This window comes from Mobula birostris, chromosome 3 (genome assembly GCF_030028105.1).
Source record: "Mobula birostris isolate sMobBir1 chromosome 3, sMobBir1.hap1, whole genome shotgun sequence".
Taxonomy (NCBI): domain Eukaryota; kingdom Metazoa; phylum Chordata; class Chondrichthyes; order Myliobatiformes; family Myliobatidae; genus Mobula; species Mobula birostris.
This window is the reverse complement of record NC_092372.1, coordinates 154,966,734-154,990,609: the sequence shown is the minus strand read 5'-3', so window position 1 is coordinate 154,990,609 and position 23,876 is coordinate 154,966,734. Positions and strand designations below refer to the sequence as shown.

At 39.7% G+C, this 23,876-nt stretch overlaps 1 protein-coding gene across 1 annotated transcript in view; it reads left to right on the top strand.

The window, feature by feature from the left end:
• LOC140195704 (band 4.1-like protein 4B) overlaps positions 1-23,876 on the top strand; it is a 283,259-nt gene that overhangs the window by 167,968 nt on the left and 91,415 nt on the right. Inside the window, exons 13-16 of the mRNA XM_072254417.1 lie at positions 7,719-7,749; positions 9,288-9,321; positions 9,416-9,474; positions 10,709-10,861. Coding sequence (XP_072110518.1) covers positions 7,719-7,749; positions 9,288-9,321; positions 9,416-9,474; positions 10,709-10,861 — 277 coding nt within the window. The remainder of the gene's footprint in view (positions 1-7,718; positions 7,750-9,287; positions 9,322-9,415; positions 9,475-10,708; positions 10,862-23,876) is intronic.

The window sequence follows — 23,876 nt, the reverse complement described above, 5'->3', positions numbered from 1 at the left end:
CGCTTAGCCACTGAGACATCAACTCCATACCTATCTTGCCAAGTGTTTTATATTTTTGAATAACATCGCCTCTTATTCGTCTAAACTGACCTGAATGTAAGCCCAGTCTGCTTAATCATAGCTCAAATAGCAAAACTGTACAGTCAATGGCATTCAAGGAAATGCAGCTGAAGTTCATGGATCGAATTTCAAGTCTTTTGAAAGGTTGCCATGTAACATCAAAAAATGAAATTCATTAAATATATACAGTTGCAAGAAAAAGTTTGTAAATAACACAATAATCGTCACAATAATAGACAAACACAATCTGCCTAAACTAATAACACAGAAACAATTGTACTACTTCTCATCAATACTGAGTACACCATTTAAACAATCACAGTCTAGGTCAAAAAAGTATTTGAACCCTTGGGGTAATACCTTCTAAGAAAGCTATTTCGTGTCAGGTGTTCCAATCAATGAGATGAGATTGGAGGTGTGGGTTGTAGAGGTGCCGTTTCCTTTAAAAAAGACACACAAAGTCAGGTTACTGACAGAGCCTGTTCTTCTCAAGAAAGATCTGTTTATGTGCACCATATCTTGATCAAAATAACTTTCAGAGGACCTTTGAAGAAGAATTATAGAGATGCATGAAGCTGGAAAAGGCTACATAAGCATTTCTAAAGAATTGAATTGACTTTTTTGCTTACATCCTTCATATACATGAGGCGTAAAAACCTTTACATTACATCTCTGTCTAAATGTGCAATGTGCAATTATAGTAATTTATAATAAATAGTATGTACAACAAGATAGTCAATATAGCATAGAAGTACTGTTGTGTAAACATGAGTTAATCAGTCTGATGGCCTGGTGGAAGAAGCTGTCCCAGAGCCTGTTGGTCCTGTCTTTTTTACTGCGGTACCATTTCCTGGATGGTAGCAGCTGGAACAGTCTGTGGTTGAGGTGACTCTGGTCTCCAATGATCCTTCAGGCCCTTTTTACACACCTGTCCTTGTAAATGTCCTGAAAAGTGGGAAGTTCACAGCTACAGATGTGCTGAGCTGTCCACAACACTCTCTGCAGAGTCCTGTGATCGAGGGAAGTGCAGTTCCCATACTAGGTAGTGATGCAGCCAGTCAGGATGCTCTCAATCGTGCTCTTATAGAAAGTTCTTAGAACTTAGGAGTCCATACCAAATCTCTTCAACTCTCTGAGGTGAAAGAGGCACTGTTATGCCTTTTTCATCTCACAGCCGGTATGTACAGACCACTTGAGATCTTCAGTGATGTTTATGCTGAGGAACTTAAAGCTGTTCACTCTCTCAACCCCAGACCTATTGTTGTCAATAGGGGTTAGCTGTCTCCATTCCTCCTGTAGTCCACAACCAGCTCCTTTGTTATTGCGACATTGAGGGAGAGGTTATTCTCTTGATACCACTGTGTCAGGGTGATAACTTCCTCTCTGTAGGCTGCCTCATTATTATTTGAGATTAGGCTAATCAGTGTAGTGACATCAGCAAATTTAATTAGCAGATTGGAGCTGTGGGTGGTGATACAGTCATGGGTATACAGAGAGTAAAGGAGGGGGCTTAGTACACAACCCTGAGGGGCATCTGTGTTGAGGGTCAGAGGAGTAGAGGTGAGGGAGCCCACTTTTACCACCTGCTGGCGATCTGATAGGAAGTCCAGGATCCAGCTACATAAGGCAGAGTGAAGGCCGAGGTCTTTGAGCTTCTTGTTGAGCCTGGAGGGAATTATGGTGTAATTCCATACCCGAGTATTCATCAGTCCACAGTAAGAGAAATTGTCTACAAATGGACTGAAATTCAGTTCTGTTGCTTCTCCCTAAGAGTGGGCGTCCTGCAAAGATCACACTGAGCACAACGTGCAATGCTGAAGGAGGTGAGACGAACCCAAGGGTAACAGCAAAAGACCTGCAGAAATCTCCAGAACTTGTTCAAGTCTCCATTCATGTGTCCGCTAGAAGATAAACACTGAACAAGAATGGAAGGACACCATGGAGGAATCCACTGCTCTCTAGTAAAAAACATTGCTGCATGTCTCAAGTTTCCAAACGCCCACCTGGATGTTCCACAAAGCTTCTGGGACAATGTTCTGTGGACAGATGAGACAAAAGCTGAACTTTTTAGCAGAAATGCACACCGTTATGTTTGGAGGAAAATTGGTATTGCACACCAACACTAAAACCTCATCCCAATTGTGAGGCATGTAGAAGGAGCATCATGGTTTGGGGCTGCTTTGTTGCTTTGGGTCTGGACATCTTGCATTCGTTGAGGGAACAATGAATTCAAAATTGTATCAAAACATATTACAGGAGAATTCAGGGTAGAAGACCGTCCTCTGAAGCTTAATAGAAGTTGGATTTTGCAACAAGAGAACGATCCAAAACACAAGAGTAAATCAACATCAGAATGGTTTAAAAAGAAGAAAATATGTGTTTTGGAAAGGCCAAGTCGGAGTCCAGGCTTTAACCCAATTGAGATGCCGTGGCATGACCTGAAGAGGGCTGTTCATGCAAGGTATCCTGGAAATATTGATGAACTGAGACAGTTTTATATGGAGAAATGGTCTAAAATTCCTCCTTACCATTGTGCAAGTCTGATCATCAGCTACAGGAAAAAAGTTTGGTGCAGGTTATTGCTGCTAAAGGAGGTTCTGCCAGTTATTAAATACGAGGGTTCACATACTTTCTTCAGCCTGGAGTGTGAATGATTAAACAATGTGTTCAATAAAAACACGAAAATACTATTATTTGTGTGTTATTAGTTTAGGCAGATTGTGTTTTTCTACTAGTATGACTGAGCTGAAGATCAAACCACATTTTATGAATAATTAATGGAGAAAACCACAAACTTTTTCCTTGTAACTGTAACATAGAAAATTAATCTTCAAGGGGAAACAGGTTGGAAGAAAATGTATGGTGGACTTCTCCAGGGGCTGGTATGAAGATAACTATATGTAGTTACTGTATATTAATTACTTGAACTTGGGCAAATTGTGTCCTGTACACCCATTTACAAATGATAACTTGCAAATTTAAAGCTGAAAAATGGAAAGTTAGAAAGAATGAGAAGGGGACGATGTAAATTACATGGCGCAATTCCAAAGCACAAGTAACAACAGCTAATTCTGGCAGTAAATATATATGGTTAGTGAAAAGTGACAAGATTATTAGTGATACAGTGTGGGGTAGGCCCTTCCAGCTCTTCGAACCACACCGTCCCAGCAACCCCACAACCCTGATCCACCCTAACCTAATCACAGGACAATTTACAATGATCAATTAACCCACCAGCTACATCTTTGGACTGTGGGAGGAAACCAACTGGAACACCCAGAGAAAACCCACAGGGACAACTTCCTGATAGATGGTGCTGGAATTGAATTCCGAACTCCAGAATGTCCTGAGCTGCAATGGCGTCATGCTGACCACTATGCTACCATGGCACACACAAGATAGTTTTAAGATGAACAGAATTGAGTGGAATTTATAAGTAGAAACAAGTCATGATGAATCTTTGACATACTGTTTCACCACTTACGAGATGTTTAATTCCAGCAGCCACATTGAAAGGCTTCAAAGGATATGCCTTTAAGAGATTCATTGTATTGATTCTCAGGATTAGGGACTTTCGTGATGTGGATAGATTGGAGAAGCAGTGGTTGTCCACCTTTGGACAGGTTGTTGTGGTGGGATCCAGTATTTGATATTATAAAGGTCACGGGCAAAGAAGATTGAAAGCGATGGTTAGCATTGACAGAAAAGTTAAGGAAAGGAATAGATTTGCAAAGGAACCTGAAATACAAACAAATCATTTTTGTAGATGGCAAGTATTAAGGGTTTGTGTGCACTGCTAGGGTTAGTACCAAAATCAAATTCAAATGTTGAGTCCAAATAGGAGCTTGATAAATATCTGAAAGAAAAGGCGTTAGAGACAACTGAAGAGAAAGTGGAAAGAGAGTGTAGCTTGTTTCTTAAACACAAGATTCTGCAGATGTTGAAAATGCTGAGCAAAATGCTGGATGAACTCTGCAAGGCAGGCAGTATCTATGGAGGGGCATGAATAGTTGCTGTTTTGTGCCAAGATGAAGGATCTCATCTTTATTAGTTAGCACATCCAATAGAGTGAATTTGGATTATGTGATATGGCTGATGATTGCACAGAAAATTAATTGATCTTGGATCAAAAGGATGAAAATATATTTCAAGGGCAATGAACAGCAGTAATAATAACTTAAATTAAAACAATCTGATTCTTCAAGAAGGCAAATTAGCTAACTAACTGCTCTGGGATATATTGACTTAACTACCTCAATAAGGGCAATTACAGATAAAGAATAATTGAATCAGAATCAGGCTTAATATCACTGGTATACATTGTGAAATTCGTTATTTTATGAAGCAGTGCATTGCAATACATAATTTAAAAAGTTGTAAATTCCAAGGCACTTCACTCTGCCCTGACCCACCTGGACAGCTCCAGCTCTTACGTCAGAACGCTGTTCATTGACTTTAGTTCAGCATTCAATACTGTGATCCTCTCCAAGCTGATCGCCAAACTTTGCCAGCTTGGTATCAGCTCATCCCTCTGCAATTGGACCTTGGACTTTCTGACTAACAGACCCCAATCAGTTAAGTTAGACAACCTGTCCTCTTCCACTCTCACCCTGAACACCGGTGTGCCTCAAGGCTGTGTGCTGATCCCTCTTCTGTACTCCCTTTTCACCTATAACTGCATTCCTGTACATAGTTCTACCTCCATAATCAAGTTCGCAGACGACACCATGGTGGTTGGCCTGATCAGAGGGGATGACGAGATGGCCTACAGGGACGAGATCCAGCACCTGGCCACGTGGTGTGCCGACAACAACCTGGCCCTTAACACCCGGAAGACCAAGGAGATCATTGTGGACTTCAGGCATGCTAGGAGCCACACTCATATCCCCATCTACATCAACAGAGCTGTATCAAGCTTCCAATTCCTTGGTGTCCACATTTCCGAGGATCTCACCTGGTCCCTGAACTCCTTCATCCTGATCAAAAAGGCACAACAGCGCCTTTATTTCCTGTGGAGCATCAAGAAAGCTCACCTCTGTCCCAGGTTACTGATGGACTTTTACCGCTGTACTATTGAGAGCATACTCACCAACTGCATCTCAGTATGGTATGGCAATTGTCCCATATCGGACCGCAAAGCACTCCAGTGTGTGATGAAAACTGCCCAGCGGATTATCGGCACCCAATTCCCCACCATTGAGAACATCTACCATAAACGCTGCCTGGGCAGGGCGAAAAGCATTATCAAGGATGCATCTCATCTTAACCATAGACTTTTTACTCTCCTCCCATCTGGTAGGCGCTACAGGAGCCTCCGCTTCTGCACCAGCAGGCACAGGAAGAGCTTCTTCCCCTGAGGCTGTGACCCTGCTGCACCTCATATCACAGCGCTAAGCAATATTGCACCCATATTGTACTGTCTCAGTACTTTTATATTTGTGTGCTGTAGCACTTACTTTTTATTCGCAGTTATTTTGTAAATAACACTATTCTTTGCATTTCTGGTTAGATGCTAACTGCATTTCATTGGCTTTGTATATGTACTCGGCACAATGACAATAAAGTTGAATCTAATCTAATTTAATCTATACATAAAAAATTAAATAAGTAGTGCAAAAAGAGAGCAAAAAAAAAATTGTGAGGTGGTGTACATGGGTTCATTGTCCATTCAGAAATCTAATGCTTTACCCACTACCCATAAATAAATCTAAATAATTCAGAAAGAAGTTGACAAATATATGCACCTAGGTTAGGAAAACTATAACTTCATTTTCAGATCTGAAGGAATATGCCGTAGTTGTCACTGATTTCATTAAGACCTGTGTGGATGAGTTTGTTAGCCAAGAAAGTACTAAACCCAAAGGCTTGGTTGAATTAGGACATTTGTAATCTACTGAGGGCTAGATCTGTAGTGGTCAAGGCCAGTGATCCAATATCTTACAAGAAGTCCAGGTACAACCTATGGAAGGCCATTGTGAGGGTGAAAAGGCAATTCCATGTGAAGTTAGTGATGCAGTCAAATGGATGACAGCTGTCACAGGGTTTTCGTATCATTATTTCCTTTAAGGCAAAACCTAACAGCATAAGTGGCTGTGATGCTTCACTCTTTGATGACCCCAGTGCTTGAAAGGGTGAATAAAGATGTGTGAACCTAGACAGCACCTGGCAACTCTGTGATCTGTCTCAGATTCCGACATCAGAAAATCCTTAAAGAGGGTAGCCCTTTGGCGGGCGTCAGGCTCCGATGGTGGACCTGGCAAGGTATTGAAGACCTGTGCCGACCAACTGGCTGGAGTGTCAAAGGACATTATTAACCTCTCACTACTGCATTCGGATGTTTCCAACTGCTTCAAAACAACATCAATCATACTGGTGCCCAAGAAGAGCAGAGTGAAGTGCATCAAAGGATATCATCTGATAGCACTCACGTATACTGTGATGAAGTGCTTTGAGAGATTGGTCATGGTTTGCATTATTTCGTGCCTGAGCAAGAACCTGGACCCACCGCAATTTGTCTACTTCCATAGGAGGTCTACAGCGGACACAATTGCACTGACTCTCCACTCAGCATTGGACAACCTGGACAATAGCAATACGTATGTCAGTGCGCTGTTTATCGATTACAATTCATACAACATAATCATCTCCCCACTGCTAATCAGAAGCTTCCCTCTGCATCTAGATTCTTGACTTCCTCAGCAGGAGACCACAGTCAGTACAGATGGTAATAACATCTCCTGCTTGCAGTCAACACAGGTGTACCTCAAGGATATATGCTTAGCCCACTGCTGCACTCTCTCTACACTCATGACTCGGTGCCTAGGCACAGCTCAGATGCCATCTATAAGTTTGCCAATGATATCGCTGTTGGCAGAATCTCAGAGAAGCTCAAGGAGCAGGATGGAGTGGCTGGTTGAGTGGTGTCCCAATAACAATTGTGAACTTGGGGGGATGTCAGGAGAATGTACACCAATCCTCACTGAGGGGTCAGCAGTGGCAGTTTGAAGTTCCTGGGCGTCAGCATGTCAGATGGTTTTTCTGGGCCCAACGCATTGATGAAATCATGAAGGCACATCAGTGGCAATACTTCATTAGGAGTTTGAGGAGATTTGGTATGTCACCAAATACTCAAGCAAATGTCTATAGATATACCATGGAGAGCAATCTGATTGGTTGCATCACTGCTTGTTAACAAATTTTAAGACATAAGTCGGGGACAATAATCCTGATTCTAACTCCTAGAAGTCTGGTGGTAATATTACAAGACCAAACTCAATGTTGAAAGTACCTGCCTTACCCCTGTGGCATGTTTACAGAAAAGCTTTTTTGTACTTGTACTTTTAGTTCATAGTAACCAAGATACATTACATTTTGAGAAGTTGACAAATCTCTGGAATTATCTGCTGTGAGGGTGGCAGAGATCAGGTGATTAAATATGTTTAGGATGGAGCTAGATAAATACTTTAAGGAGTTTAAGGAATTGGGTTATGGAGAACTGGAGAACAGAGGAACGGAAGCCACCATTGATCATATTAAATGGTAGGGCAGGGTTGAGGGACCTGGTAAATAATACTGTTTTCTGGTTGTCTTGTAAATATTACAATGTTGCCCAGCACCCCTTCAATTTTATCACCTAATAATTTGTTTGTGTTCTGCAGGTTCAAATCCAGTAAAATATGGACACACCAGGTTTGAAATATTTCTTTCTTGTTTAATGTTAAATTGTGTGACAGTTCCATTTTCTTCACCTATTTAAAAACAAACCTGCAGCATTTTTATTCACAATTTACAGACAATTTCAATCAGTTAAACCGTTAGATGTAAAGTGAACAAAGTTTAATATTGATAAAATGCACATCTGTGAAAACATTTTGGAATGCAAAATGAATAATGAATTTAGCTTTTATAAAATTAATAAGAAGCCTTGGTGGAATTGTGGATGGTTCAATTTATCATGTTCAGACAAAGCAGTAAGGTAATAAGCTACACACATCAAAGTTGCTGGTGAACGCAGCAGGTCAGGCAGCATCTCTAGGAAGAGGTGCAGTCGACGTTTCAGGCCGAGACCCTTCGTCAGGACTAACTGAAAAAAAGAGCTAGTAAGAGATTTAAAAGTGGGGGGGGGAGATCCAAAATGATAGGAGAAGACAGGAGGGGGAGGGATGGAGCCAAGAGCTGGACAGGTGATTGGCAAACGGGGTATGAGAGGATCATGGGACAGGAGGCCCAGGGAGAAGGAAAGGGGAGGGAACCCAGAGGATGGGCAAGGGGTATATTCAGAGGGACAGAGGGAGAAAAAGGAGAGAGAGAGAAAGAATGTGTGTATATAAATAACGGATGGGGTACAAGGGGGAGGTGGGGCATTAGCGGAAGTTAGAGAAGTCAATGTTCATGCCATCAGGTTGGAGGCTACCCAGACGGAATATAATGTGTTGTTCCTTCAACCTGAGTGTGGCTTCATCTTTACAGTAGAGGAGGCCGTGGATAGACAATGTCAGAATGGGAATGGGATGTGGAATTAAAATGTGTGGCCACTGGGAGATCCTGCTTTCTCTGGCGGACAGAGTGTAGGTGTTCAGCAAAACGATCCTCCCCCTCCTGTCTTCACCTATCATTTTGGATCTCCCCCTCCCCCTCCCACTTTTAAATCTCTTACTAGCTCTTTCTTCAGTTAGTCCTGACGAAGGGTCTCGGCCTGAAACGTCGACTGTACCTCTTCCTAGAGGTGCTGCCTGACCTGCTGCGTTCACCAGCAACTTTGATGTGTGTTGCTTGAATTTCCAGCATCTGCAGAATTCCTCGTGTTTGCGAAGGTAATAAGCTAATCTGTATCTAGATTTTATTGGAGTGAAATTAACTTTTAAGGCATAGCAATTGATAATCAATCTTTTCTTGTACATGTCATCCTATTAAAAAAGGAAAATATTTCTATCAGGTCAGAACAACAGTACTATGTCCAATGGAATATGTTTGAGGGACAGTCATTAACAGAAATTCTTAATGTGGCAAACTCCAGGTTATTGCCTTGTATCTGGAGTGGATAAAAGGTGCATATTTTGATGGAAGTGACTTTTGATATATCTTCAAGCCCAAATCATAAATTGTAACTTGGCATGATTCTGGTGTTCATGATACATTTTCAGCATCTTCTATTGTTTTATTTCCATTTTTGTAATAGTTTGAAGATTAACTACTGATTGAACTTAATTTCTTTTCACATTTTTCAGTGCACAGAGCAATACAGGAATGTGTGGATACCAGGTAAAAATACATTATTAAATGAGCAAATGGCTATTACACATCTGATAATTGTCTTAAAATGGTAGTAATTATCCACTTGAATATCTGTTTTTAGACTCCATATATGTGCAACATTCCCCTTGTTCAGCAGCACTGGCATTCCAGTAATGTAAGGTCAGTCTATAATTTAAAAATCTGATCAAGTTATAATTAATTTTAACAATGACTATATTCTACATCCTCAGTTGGATTGGCTACTTGGATTGTGCAATGTATTAAAAATACTTAAAATGAAGAACTAATGGTTATATTTAATTGCGTACTTAAAGATTAACAAACCGATTAAGTGAATATATATTTTCTAGAATGGCATGAGTGTCTAGAGCAAAGTTCTATCTGTATTTAAGCCTTAATGAATTGCATCAATTGATGCAGCTTTTATGTTTTAAGTACTTCCTGAATTGAACATATTGCATGCCAAAGGACAACTATGATAAATTAAGTAAAATGAGTTATAAAAAATACTACTAAGCCTTTCCTTTTATATTGTAAATTAAATTCTCAAATGTGATGTGCTGTTGGATTGTACATTTTGCTAAAGAAGTGACTTAATAGTGCTTTGTAAAACAAAAATACTGTTTCTGTTGCTGGGAGTTATCTTTGCTATTCTGGTGTACCTAATCATATGGTGAAGGGTGATCTCAATTTCTTTGACCTATTTAATTGTTTGGTGGAGGGAAATACGTGGTGGAGCAATTCATTCAATTTTACAACTATCCTTCCAAATGGCTTAATTTTGTGTGTGTTTGTGTGTATGTGTGCACATCCGCCAGCATGGATGTGGTTGTTTCAGTCAGAGAATTTGATGGCTCTGCTGTGATAAATTATTTTTAACTCCTTGAACTTGATGCTTATTAACTTGTTATCGACATTAGTGAGTGAAATGAGATAAAAGAGCCCATGAGCCTCTTCAGGTTTTAAACAAAACAAACGCAGTCTGTTCAAAGGAAATCAGTATGTATGGAATTTACGGGAGCCCAAGCCTTTGGGAAGGAATGTTCTTTACAAGTTGAATTTTGCATGTCCCTGCATGTGCTGGAAACTAACTTGTCTCTCTTTGCAAAGCTCCAAAGTTAGAGCTTCAATCCGCAGATTGTTCAATGCATGACATAGTAATCTTGTGCTGTGCTCCTCACCTTTGATCTGATACGTTAGTTATGTTAGAAGCTGGTACCTATACCATGGAAGCTATTTGGGACAAGGTTACATTTTAACAATTATTTACATTTATTTCTATATTCTACCTCTTATGCTTTTTTTGTCTCCCTCTCACATTTTATTTCATTTTCATTTGATCAGTAACCAAAAAGTCTCGTCTCACTAACTGCTCACTGTGCACATGGTACAGGCCACCACCCAATGATGACAGGCAAAAATATTACAACCGGACACCAGCATCGGAAGGAAATGGGAGAAACGCAAGATATGTTCAAGAGCAGAATATGAAGAACATGGGAGGCAGGATGCATAGTATTGATCAAGATAAACTCATGACCACACTTTGAAAAACAAATGGCAAAGTGTTTACCCCACCTCTGGTTTGGAACCCAATACTCCCACCCACCTCATGTTCCATTCAAGCTGTAATCCAGAATTGTGAAGAAAAATTAAAAGTGAAAAGAACCACATTTCCAAGCATGATGTACAATTCCCGTTTGACATCTCTGCATACTTTGAAGATGCTAATCTCTTCAGTGCATTATATCACAAGTTTTCAATATTTCTATGAAACATTTACAAGACCATTTAAATTGCTTGGATATTCTTGATACAAAGTGCATCATACAGGACAAGTAGTTCATCTTTTTCATGAACCAGATCTATGATTGCAAAAGAAGTTTGAGCAGGCAAAATTATTTGCAAAAGTAGGGCAATAGCTAATGCAAAATCTCATTGTCAGTCGAGTGGATTCGAATAAGACTATAGATAATGATTAGTGTCTAGATGGGCTTTCTTCAGATATTCTGCCTTGTTCTTGGAATTTTATTTGAAGTTGTACTTTGGGAGTTTAGTACCCTTTGCTCTATCTGAAGGTGAATGTTACATTTAATGGGATAAGCTGTGATTGCTTATGAGCATCATGTCAGTTTATCCTGATTAATGTTAAATTTGAACTGTGCTTATTAATCAAGATGTTCATTGTTTTTATACCTTTGCTCCATTCTTCAGAGGCTTTGCTATATCACTTACTCAAGTGCCATCAGGTATCAAGACAAGGGGAACCACCATTATGCCTTTAATCTACAGTTTTTTAATCAGTTGCAAGTAGATTTATAAGGAATAATCTTAAGCAAATTAAAATATTTTAAGAGTATTCTTTTCAGGATCCAAGAGCAAGAGCATCTAAGTGCTGAAGTTAAGACTTGCAGGAAATGAAGGTCACACATTCAACTGTGCTCATTACATTGAAATCAGCAGAAAGTTTTTGGAAGCTGTTTCAATTATTTAATTCTCAGTTCCCATGCTGGTGATTCCAATTGTTGCTTATTATGCAGTGACCCTTGCTGAAATTAATTATTGTCAACTGTGATTTTTCATTTCTTGATGGGAACATTTTACTGTTGCAACACACCTGAAGAATAATCAACCATAGAAACTATAGAAAAACTACAGCACAGAAACAGGCCTTTTGGCCCTTTTTGGCTGTGCCGAAACATTTTCTGCCTAGTCCCACTGACCTGCACACGGACCATATCCCTCCATACACCTCCCATCCATGTACCAATTTATTCTTAAGTGTTAAAAAAGAACTCGCATTTACCACCTCGTCAGGCAGCTCATTCCACACTCCCACCACTCTCTGTGTGAAGAAGCCCACCCTAATGTTCCCTTCAGACTTTTCCCCCTTCACCCTTAACCCATGTCCTCTGTTTTTTCTCTCCCCTTGCCTCAATGGAAAAAGCCAGCTTGCATTCACTCTATCTATACCCATCATAATTTTATATACCTCTATCAAATCTCTCCTCATTCTTCTCCGCTCCAGGGAATAAAGTCCTAACCTATTCAACCTTTCTCTGTAACTGAGTTTCTCAAGTCCCGGCAACATCCTTGTAAACCTTGTCTGCAATCTTTCACATGGGCAATTGCCCATCTTTTGGCTTTCATGACACTGGACCCTCACGAGGCCTATCACCTGAAGCATGAGTGAACATATTTGGTAGAGGCTGAAGGAGAAATATCAGTATTCTGTAAGGATGCACATAGCCTTCATTGTCTTTACATTGGAGCTGAGAATGTGAAATATTAAAAATAGGATCAAGTAGGCTTGTACACTGTTGCAATGTTCTGGAATTTCAGTTTGCCTTGCTGATTTAATTAAAAATGAATTTTAGAAAAACTAAATTCATGACTTCTGGCCAACTGGTGTTAATCTGTCACCTTATAAATATGGACTGAATTGAATGCTTCCCAGAATAAATATTTCTAACGCTTTTGGAGCTTATTTATTATGAAAGTGGATATGTTGCTAAATGAATATATTGCTGAAAATTATTTCTCGCTAATTTTAAGATGGCCCCTTTTTTGTTAAAATCAGTATATAGCACGGTTTATTTCAAGAATCATTTGGCACTTAGTCTATGTTCTAGGGCTTGATTAAACAGTGCTCTGAGTTGCCTTTATATTTGTTAGACCTGATATGAATGAATCAAAACTTAGGTAGTATGACACTGATGAGAGCGATGAGTAGTATCAAATGGTTCTCGTGCAATAGGTTAAAAAAACCTTTTTAAAATGAAGCATTTTAATTTATGCCTGAGGGTGGTTGCATTGAAGTAAAAGGAAACGGAATAAATTACTCCAAGTATTTGTTACTGAACATTATATATTCTATCATCTTAGATACAAAGCAATATCTCAAAAGTTTTAAATAAAATTTTCTTCCCTTCCATCCCTGCAAGCAGTCCAGTGCTACATGGTGACTATTTGGTGAGCAATTTAATTGAACATTATTCCTTAGTCATCAGTTCATGATAGTTAATTCTTCAGTTATAACCCATAGTGCTTTTAATTAGGCTAAAACAATCACATAATGTTAATTTCTAACATGATTCAGATTGAATGTTTTTCTAAAAATAAAAGTGGAGTGTGTGAGGTAGAATCGGAACATCACATTGATTGTAAAACAAATTTGTTGTAAAAATGTACATTATTATGACTAGAATCTGCAGATTGTTACATCTAGAAGTAAAAATTCCTTCCTTTCTCAAAGAGTTAACAAAATAAGATTAAAGGCAGCATACATTAGTGTTGATCCAGCAGAAGTCTAATCAATGTAGGTTATATCATGTCACTTGGCCTTTATGTATTTAGAATTAGATTTCATAACCTTGTACTGACTTGAGCTCACAGCCATTGGCAGTAGAGGCAACACTGAACTTTACTATTCCTCTCCTGAACAAAGTCATAATTTCACAGTTCGAAGTCTTTGTGGTTTTATTCTATCAAAACTTGTAGAAACTTGTAGTCGACATAGCTATTGGTTATTCATTTTAAATCCTGTCTGGAACAATTTTGTTTTATAATCATATTGTATATCTGTGGGAAGTTTTTAATCAAAATAACTGTGATATTCACATTATAAATATTCTCTTGTTTTACATACAGCTAAACTTTATTATACATGCTAGGCAGAAGTATCCCAGTTGCTTTTTATGCTTATCTACTGGCTGTAGATGATGGTGAGCCATTGGTGAGAAGTGTATAGTTGCTGAAGAGACCCCCCACCCCATGTTGCCTCCTGTGTGAGATGTTAGAAGGAGTATATTTTTTCTTTAAAAAGAGCTTCAGATTATTGTAAATTTAGACACTAGAGCAAAAGCTTGTGTGTTCATCATTAAAACACTTCATGGGATATGTATTATGAGAAAGTTACTATGTTGAGGTCCAGTTACTTCAATTGAAGATCTGAACATGATTTTAAAAAATCCTTCAAAAACTTTTGTCCGTTATTTATCACCCAATTCAGCCAAACAGTTTAATATGATTCTTAATAAAATTTACTGGCAGTATTTCATCTTAAATATCAATAATTTGAATTCCCACACGCAGTTCTCAGTCTTTGTTGCATATTGACCAATTTCTAAGCATTTAACCTTCAATTTTTATTCTTCACAGCAAAATTAATAATAATGAAAGCAGGCACTTTTTTGTAACTTCGAGGTTCCTCCTCTCTAACAAAAAAAATGGGATAACTTAGTTGCCTGTTTTCTTCTTAGCCACACATGCTTGTGACAGAATAGGCTTCCATTTGTGCATAAATATTGTTTACCCTGATCTTTGCAAGGAACAGTCTCAGACAATTAGTGACGCTTGAAGTTAGTGTCTTTCTTTTTGTATATGTATACTGCTTTCTAAAAGCAAGGACTTTGTCTCTTTAAATTATTTTGAGAGCCTGTTATTGTTTGAACTGGAGGGACATTGGAGAAAGTAACAGAGAATAATTTCAACACCATACTCAAGATTCAAGATCATGAATTACTGTGATGCTTCACTCACAGATGAGCTCAATGCCTTTTATTCATGCTTTGAAAGGGAGAATAAAATTACCAGGGGTGATTGATAAGTTCGTAGCCTAAGGTAGAAGGAGATGAGTTATTAACTTCAAACTTTCTGCATAATCACTCAAAGAGTCGAACTGCACGTGCATGTAACAAGAGCTGTATAACTCATCTCCTTCTTCCTTAGGCCACGAACTTATCAATCATCCCTGCTGTGGACGACTTCTACAAAGAAGGGATCCGTATGCTCCATGACTGCTGGACTAAGTGTGTACATGTAGGAGGGGACTATGTTGAAAAATAAATATGCTAGGTTTTCCAAAATTGACTCCTTCTACCTTAGGCCACGAACTCATCAATCACTCCTTATATACCTGCAAGTCCCTGGAGGGCCGCTGTGATCTCTGTCTCAGAAGTCAATGACAGAACAGCTTTCAAGAGAGTGAGCTCTCACAAGGCATCAGGCCCTAATGGTGTACGTGGTAGGGCACCAAAAACCTGTGCCAACCAACTGGCAGGAGTGTTCAACGGCATCTTCAATTTCTCATTGCTGCAGTCAAACGTTCCCACCAGCTTCAAAAGGGCGACAGTTTTTGAGTGCCCAAGAAGAGCAGGGTAAGCTTTCTCAATGACTATCGCCCAGTGACACTCACATCTACTGTGAAGTGCTTTGAGAAGTCGTTCATGACTAGAATCAACTCTTGCCTAAGCTAGGACCTGGATCCGTTGCAATAATTTTATAGCAAATACAATCTCACTGCCTCCCCACCCTGCCTTGGATCACCTGGTCTGTAGAAATACCAGCGTATTGATTACAACTCAGTATTCAATACCATCATACCCTTAGTTCTAATCAACATGCTCCAAAGTCTGGACCTTTGTACCTCCCTTTGCAATTGGAGATTTGACTTCCTTACTGGGAGACCACAGTCTGCGGATCAGAAACAACTTCTCTTCCTCACTAACAATCAATACAGGCCCACCTCAAGGATGCATGCTTAGTGGACTGCTCTGCTGTCTCTACAGCCACGATTGTTTGGCTAGGTACAACTCAAACACCATCTATAAATGTACCGATGACAGAGCTATTGTTGAAAGAATTTCAGATGGTGACAAAGAGCCGTACAGGAGTGAGATAGATTGGTTGAGTGGTGTCATACAAGAACCTTGCCACGTCACCCCTTCTACCTACCTTCCCATCCCTCTGATACAACCTGTAACCTTGGACATTCAGTTCCCATCTACAACCATCCTTTAGCCTGATTCAGTGATGGTTACAACATCATACCTTGCAATCTGTAATAGTGCAACAAGATCATCCACCTTACTTCTTATAATCAATGCATTGAGATATAACATTTTGAGTACTGCATTTGCTAGCTTTTTGATACTGCACTGATACTCAATTTGCTGGCTGAAATTATGTCCTATCATCTGACTGCAAGCTGTCTTTGCTTTTTCACCATCTGTCCTATCCTGAGTCCCGTCACTCTGGTTCCTACCCTCCCCCCACCAAATTAAATTAAACCCTCCCCAACAGCTCTAACAAACCTGTCTGTGGGATTATTGGTTCCTGTTGGGTTTAGGTGCAACTTGTCACATTTGAACAGGTCATACCTCCCCCAGAAGAGATCCCAATGATCCAAGCACCTAAAATCCGGCCCCCTGCAGCAGCTTCTCAGCCACACACTTATCTGCCAAATCATCCTGTTTCTACCCGCACTGGCATGTGCACAAACAGCGATCCAGAAATTACTACCCTGGAGGTCCTGCTTCTCAGCTTTCTACATTGCTCTCTAAATTCTCTTTACAGGACCTCTTTGCTCTTCCTTCCTATGTCGTTGGTACCAATATGTACCAAGACATCTGGCTGCTCCCCCCACTCCCCAAAATTTTGTAGACGCGATCTGAGACATCCCTGACCCTGGCACCTGGGAGGCAGCATACCATCCGGTTGTCCTGTTCGTGTCCATAGAATCTCCTGTCTGTTTCCCACACAATTGAGTCCCCTATCACTACTGCTCCCCTCTTCTCCCTCTTTCTCTTCTGCACCATGAACCCATGCTCAGTGCCATTCCCCTGGGAGGTCATCCCCACAACAGTATGCAAAGCGGTATACTTATTTTTGAGGGGAATGGCCACAGGTGTGCTCTGTGATAACTGCCTATTCACATTTCCATTTCTTCAGGAGCTACCCGCCTCCTGCAACTCGGTGTGGCTGCTTCCCTGTAACTCCGATCAATGATCTCCTCACTCTCCTGTACAAGCCGAAGGTCATCCAGCTGCTGCTCCTGATCCCCAACAGGGTCTTGAGGGAGCTTCAGGCGGATGCACTTCATGCAGATTTAGTTTCCTGGGAGTCTGGGTCTCCCAACATCTGGCGTGAAGAACACACAACGGCCATTTACTACACTAGGTACAGTAAGAGGGGGAGAAAAAGGGAACCTTAACAGAAACTTAACCAGAGCTAGTGGCTTTTCTGAGCGGATACCTCCTTTGAGCCAAAGCGTTACACTCCTACTCTCACCACTGGCCTACTCGCTACAATGGCTGCCCTCTTGTCTCTTCTGTACTTTTAAACAAGCGTCACCGATCTGCGAGAAACCTTGTCGCTGTGGCCTGTTTCTGCCACTGCTTGGGCCTTCAGATATTATTATATTATTAATGATATATTTTTATTTCTATATTAAACTAGAAACTCTCAATGTCAGAAAATATGGGAAATTACATAACATAATAGCTGCTACTCCTGTCACTGCTTTAAATTGGCTTTATTTGATATCTTAGAATTTAGCTTTGAAATCTGCCCAGGTTCTCATTTTGTCGATTCTGTTGCTGAGGAGCCTCATTGCCTGATGTAATGGACCAGAGCCATGCAGGTAGTAAAGGCAGAAATTATATTCCTTTCAATGTTGGACAAATTAAGGGAAGTACACAAGATGGATAGGTGAAGGTGAACACCTTATAACTCAAGTACTGTCATTTTCTTTGTGGTTTTGCTGTACATGAAGAACATTTTGTTTTTGCTAATTTTGAATGTGCAGAGTTTTTCTGAAGAATACTTTCTAACTTTTAGGTATCAGGTGAAGAATTTGTTGCACCCTTTCAATTTTAATATCTTTCTGACCTACAATATTTTTATTCCTGCAATGGAAGTGTTCAGCTAATAACTAGAACCCAGCAAAAATTATCAAGGATATCCAATGATACCATGGCTATAAACAGCAGTTCTCTTTTAAGAACTAACATATTGTAAAAGGGATGAATGGCAAGATAGTTTCTTAGCTAATGGAGCTTTTACTCCTCTGTTGGTATTTACTTCAAGATCTACTGAGTGTTTTTTTGCTCTGAAGCTCCCATTACACCTATTCAATTCTAAAAAAAGACAAACTTGAGGAAGAGCATTGATGGAGGCAGCTGGTCAGGCAATACACAGAGTGCTTGGTAATAATCTGTTGAAGGCTTCAACACATTTTAGTAACTACCAGTTAGTTAGGGACATTAAAATAAGAGAAGGCTTCCTTTTTCACCATACAATGAGATCGTGACCAATCTGAGCTTCTACTCTTTTAACATATTAGCTCTTTATCCATTTGGCATCATTGGCAAGCCAAAATCAATTGAACTTGGATTTAAAGGTTTTATTTGAATTAAGGAGCAGCACAATGACTCCAGTGACCCTGGACCCAATCCTGACTTTGGGAGCTGCTTACATGAAGTTTGCATATTTTTTCCTGTGACCGAAAAAGCAGAACTCTGGAAGAACTCAGTGGTCTGGCAGCATCTGTGGTGGCAAAAGGTTTAAGCTGATGTTTCAGGTCAAGACCTTGCACCGGGACTGGGAGGCTAGAAGAAGGATAACCAGTGCCTATCAGTCTGAGAGAGTAGTGAAACAGAGGCTGGTAGGTGACAGGTGGAATCAGGTAGGGAAGTAACTGTTTACCTCCATAGATGCTACTTGACACAATGAATTCTTCCCGAGTTCTGTATTTTGTTCCAGTTTCCAGCATTTGTGGTCTCTTCTCTCAGACCATGTCGGTTTCCTCCAGCTTCCTCCCACATCCCAAAGACTTGAAGATTTGTAGGTTAAAATTGAGCCTAGTGTGTAGGGTGAGTGGTAGTATTTGGAATGAATTGATCAGAATGTGGAACCAATAAAATAGCTTCATGTTAATGGGTGCTTGATAGTTGGCACAGACTTAGTGTGCTGAAAATTCTGCTTCCATGACATATCTCTACCATTTTTGTGAAAGTAAGTATTGCATTTAATGCCTCCGGCATCAGTAGCCAAGCCTTCAATTACCAAAGTGGTCAGGTCTGCAATTCCCACCTGGACAATCTTTTTTTTCCTTCCTTCTCTAAGACCCTCCTTTAGACACTTTTTAACCATGTTTTAATGACATTTTAATCATCTGACCTAAAATAAGGCTTGTGGTCAATCTTTGTTTTGTAGCGCTCATGTGGAGTGGTATTTGCACATCTTGCTGTACTTTAAAGATGCCAAACTAACACCGGTTACTATAACTTGCAAAGAGCACTTTGCACTGGAAACTAATGGTAATATATTACTTCAAACAAATCACTGCCCCACATTACCATTAGTCATAGCTATAAGATGAGTATAATTTCAGGAAACTTGTGATGTGAGAACATGCTGGACTGCAACTGAGGACATCTTATGCACATTCATAAAGCAAATTAACATTTGTTGCCTGCTGTATGAAATACCAAAGACTGTAGAGCAGTGTTTAATAATTTTTGACTGGCAGTTCTTCAGGGTCCAGTTACATCTGTGTGAATTTATGCATGTCCTTGATCTATTCCATTATCTGTCAACACTAAGTGAAATAAATGTATGAATGTACTGCACATTTGCACACAGCACAAATTTCATTTAAGTAATTCATGTTCATAGGTTAAAAGAATCCTTCATTTTTTGGACAGTCCTCCATGCAAGTAATCTTCCTTTGCCACATTCATTGCGGCAAAACGCAACATTTTCCCCTTTTCTTTTATGATATCAAAGATTCCACCATCCCTTGTAATCTTCCCCTGTTGGCTTCAAAAGATCTGTCATCCACAGAAGCATCATCCCCCTATGTGCTTCTCTTAATGAATTCCAAACTTAATGTGACATTGAACTATTCTGCTGCTAACTATATGTGTGCCCTTTTCTTTGCCCAGCAGACTTCACTGCAGACCACAGACACTTTTTCTCTGCTATAGAGTTCCCATTCATTCTGGACCTCTTCCCTAGATCTCTGCTATCAATGAAACATTGCATTTGACTTTTCATTTGCTTGGAGCATTGTCTGTTTTCCTTTCTGCAAATGTTTCTTGGCCTGCTAAGTATTTCCAGTGTTGTCTGTTTCTGCACCATGCTGGTATTATTTGGCTGAAAACACAGAGGATTTCTGTGGTTCATGGTTAATCAACATTCTCAGAAGATCCTCCTTTGGCTCAGGTGGTACCGATGTACTTTCTCAGATCTTGCAAAATAATGTTATTATTTCTTCTATAAAAGCAATTGGTAGAGTTCATATATAAGCTATCAAAATAGTATTTATGTTGTGTAGCTAAGTCTGGTATGCATTGTACAGCAGCCAGAGATCTGGAAATGTATTGATTGTAGTATAATATTGTCTCACAGTAAAATCTGTTAATGAAAGCCTCATAGAAGATGTCAAAGGGGAACAGGAGCGGGCTAACTAAGATGCATGAGAAGGTCATTCATGTTAGTGTAGTCTTACTGGTCAATCTGGTTTATGCATTAAGTCTACCTGTTTTGCTTGTCATCAACAAAGCACCATGATGTACAGTACTTTTTATCAAATGAAAGATCTCCCATTCATCCTACTTTGTCATATCACTTACAAAATGCCCAAGTATAGTGACTGGATCAACTTGAACAACATTGCAACTTCATTTGAAACCTTACAGTGTTTTCACTTTTACCATTGGATCGCCCTTCGTTGTCAGTGGTCAAATTTGGACTTATGGCCCTGATTGTGTACCATCCCTTAAAGTATCATTTGATTGTTGAGCTTCCATGATGCAACTGGCTACTGTATCTCAGTAGAAATCTTTGGAACTAAGTTGTCACAAGAGAGAAATATCTAAATTTTGACGTACTACCTGTGCAGACTATGTTCATCATAGCCCTATCTCTCTCCCTTGCCATATACACCCCTATGTACTTGAGGGCAACATCGAAATGTGTGCTGCTATGTAGAGAGAGATCATCTTCTGAGCAAATTGCTGCATATATTGTTGGAAGAGTGGCAAAGGGTATTGTACATCCCACAATCTGCAGCAGAACAGACTTGGTAAGTTCAGTGAATCCCTGAACTGTAACTTCATTGCAACATAGAACAACTTTCATGAAGATTGAAGCTGATCGCCACTTCCCAGAATATCACCCGAAGGACAGCAAGATGACTGACTGACAAGTTGCATCCTTTTGGTAACATACAGGTGGATAGATTTGAGGAAGGATTAAAAAAATGAGCAGTCAAAATTTTGAGTATTTAACATTTCATTTTTGCTTTTGAAGATGTGAAAATTACATAAACTGTGAGGGCAACTAGTGGTTGCTATGTGTAGTGCTGAACCAGGCCAGTCAGATTATAATGCAGATATAAAAAGAAATCGGAATTTCTGCCTATCTGTGACAAAATTCATTGACCTACCTTTTCCTTATATTCTTCAAATCAAAAGTGTTACCATTCAGTATTATCAAGTGTTGAATTCTCTTTTGCATGGAGCAGTTGAAATCCTTCCAAACAACTGAATAGAGATTTACCAGGCTAATTGCTGGGATGAGTGGGTTGTCCTGTCAAGAAGGGATAAATGGTTTAGATTGGTATCGACTGCAGTTTAGAAAAATGAGGGGTGAACTTATGGAAGCATATAAAATTCTGCAGGGTCGTGACATAATAGATGTTAAGATATTTTCACTACTAGGAGAGGTTTGAATAAGATAATATTATTTTAAGGGGCCAGTGACAAATGTGGGGTAGAAAATTCTTTATTCAGAAAGTAGTGTATCTGAAGAACTCCTCAGTCCAGAGCTGTGGAGGCCTGATCATTAGAAATACTTAAGATGGAGGTAGATTTTTTAGAGAGTGCTATTAAGAGTTGTATGGAACTGTAACAAATGAGAAAGTGTCCTATTTGAATAATGCACCTTAAAATTTTTAAACTATGTCACTGAGTTTGAAACACCCCAACGTAAAAATAAGTTGTCATAGTTGGTTTAGAGTCATGTAGTAATACAACATGGAAACAGCCCTTCAGCCCAGCTGGGCCATGCTGACCACCACCTCCTCCCCACTGGTCTGAGTTGCATGTATTTAGCCCATAACTCTCCAAAACCCTCCCAGCCATGCATCTAATTACATGTCTCTTAAATGTTGAATTTGTACTTGCCTCAACCACTTCCTCTGGCTGTTCATTCCAGGCACTCACTACTGCTGTGTAAAGAAGTTGCCTCTTGGGTCTCTTTTAATCTCTGTCCTTTTGTGCCTGTGCCCTCTAGTTTTGAACTTCCCACAGTTGGAAAAAGACTATGACCATCCATCTTAGCATACCCTTAATGAATTTATAGATATCTGTCACATCACATCTCCTACATTCCAAGATATAAAGATCCAGCATGGCCAACCTTTCTCTATAATCAGGCAACCTAGTCCAGGTAGCATCCTCATTAATTTCTTTTGTACCCTCTCCAGCTTGGCAATGACTTTTCTGTAACAGGGTGACCAAAAACAAACACACAATGCTGCAAATACAGCCTCACAAACGACTTGCATTACTGCAAGATAACATCCCTACTCCTCGCCTGACTGATGAAGACTAGCATGCTAAATGCCTTCTTAAACACATTGTCTACTTGCACAACCACTTTCAGCAAATTGTGCACCTGTACTGCCAGGTTCCTCTGTTCCACAGCGCTTATCAGTGCTCTGCCATTTACTGTACAAGTCCTACCCCAGTTTGACTGTCTAAAATGTATCCCCTCATACTTAGGTAAGTTGAAATCCATCTGTTATTCCTCAGCCCATTGTCTAACTGATCACGATCTCTTTGCAATTCATTATAACTTTCTTCACCGTCAACAAACCCCTCAAATTTAGCATCATCATAAAACTTGTTAATTGTGTCATGTACAGTCGTATCCAAATCATTTCACTATTGTTCAGTGTGGACCAGATGGGCTGAAGGGCCTGTTTCTGTACTGTACTTTTCTATGGCTCTGTGACTCTGTTTATATACAGAATAACAGATTGCCCTTTGCAGCATCCTGCTAGTCACAGGCCTCTAGTTGACCTTCAGCCAATACCCTATGCTCCCTCTCATTGAGCCAATTCTGAATCCATTTCACTAGCTCCCCCTTAATCCTTCCTTATCAGCCTGCTACGCAGCACCTTGTTAAAGACCTTACTAAAGCCAGTGTAGACAACATCCATTGCCCTATCTTCATCTATTCCCTAGGTTACGTCTTCAAAAAACTCCAAAAATTAGAGAGACGTGACCTTCAATGTACAAAACTATGCTGACTATTCTTGATCAGGTGTTGACTCCTCAAATAATGGTAGATCTTTTCCCTCAAAATTCCTTACAACTGAAATCAGGCTCACTGGCATGTAGTTCCCTGACCCTTCCTTGCTACTTTTCTTGAACAATGGAATAACATCTATTCTTCAGTCTTCTGGAACTTCACTTGTGGCTAATAATGAATGAATGAAATTTTATTTCCGTCAGTACAAACATAACAAAATGCATCATTTTCAATGATGACTTCATAAGACAAAATTACATAATAAAAAATCTTTAAATCAGACCAAAAGGGTGTAGGCTGAACCTACAGCCTATTACGCCTACCCCTCTTACTTATACAAAAACATATTAGGTGTCAGTCATCATATCAAAACAAAAATTTTCATAATCTTTTAACACAAAATCCAATTCCAAGTATCATTTATTTACATTGCTCCCATTCATTTTAAATCATGTACT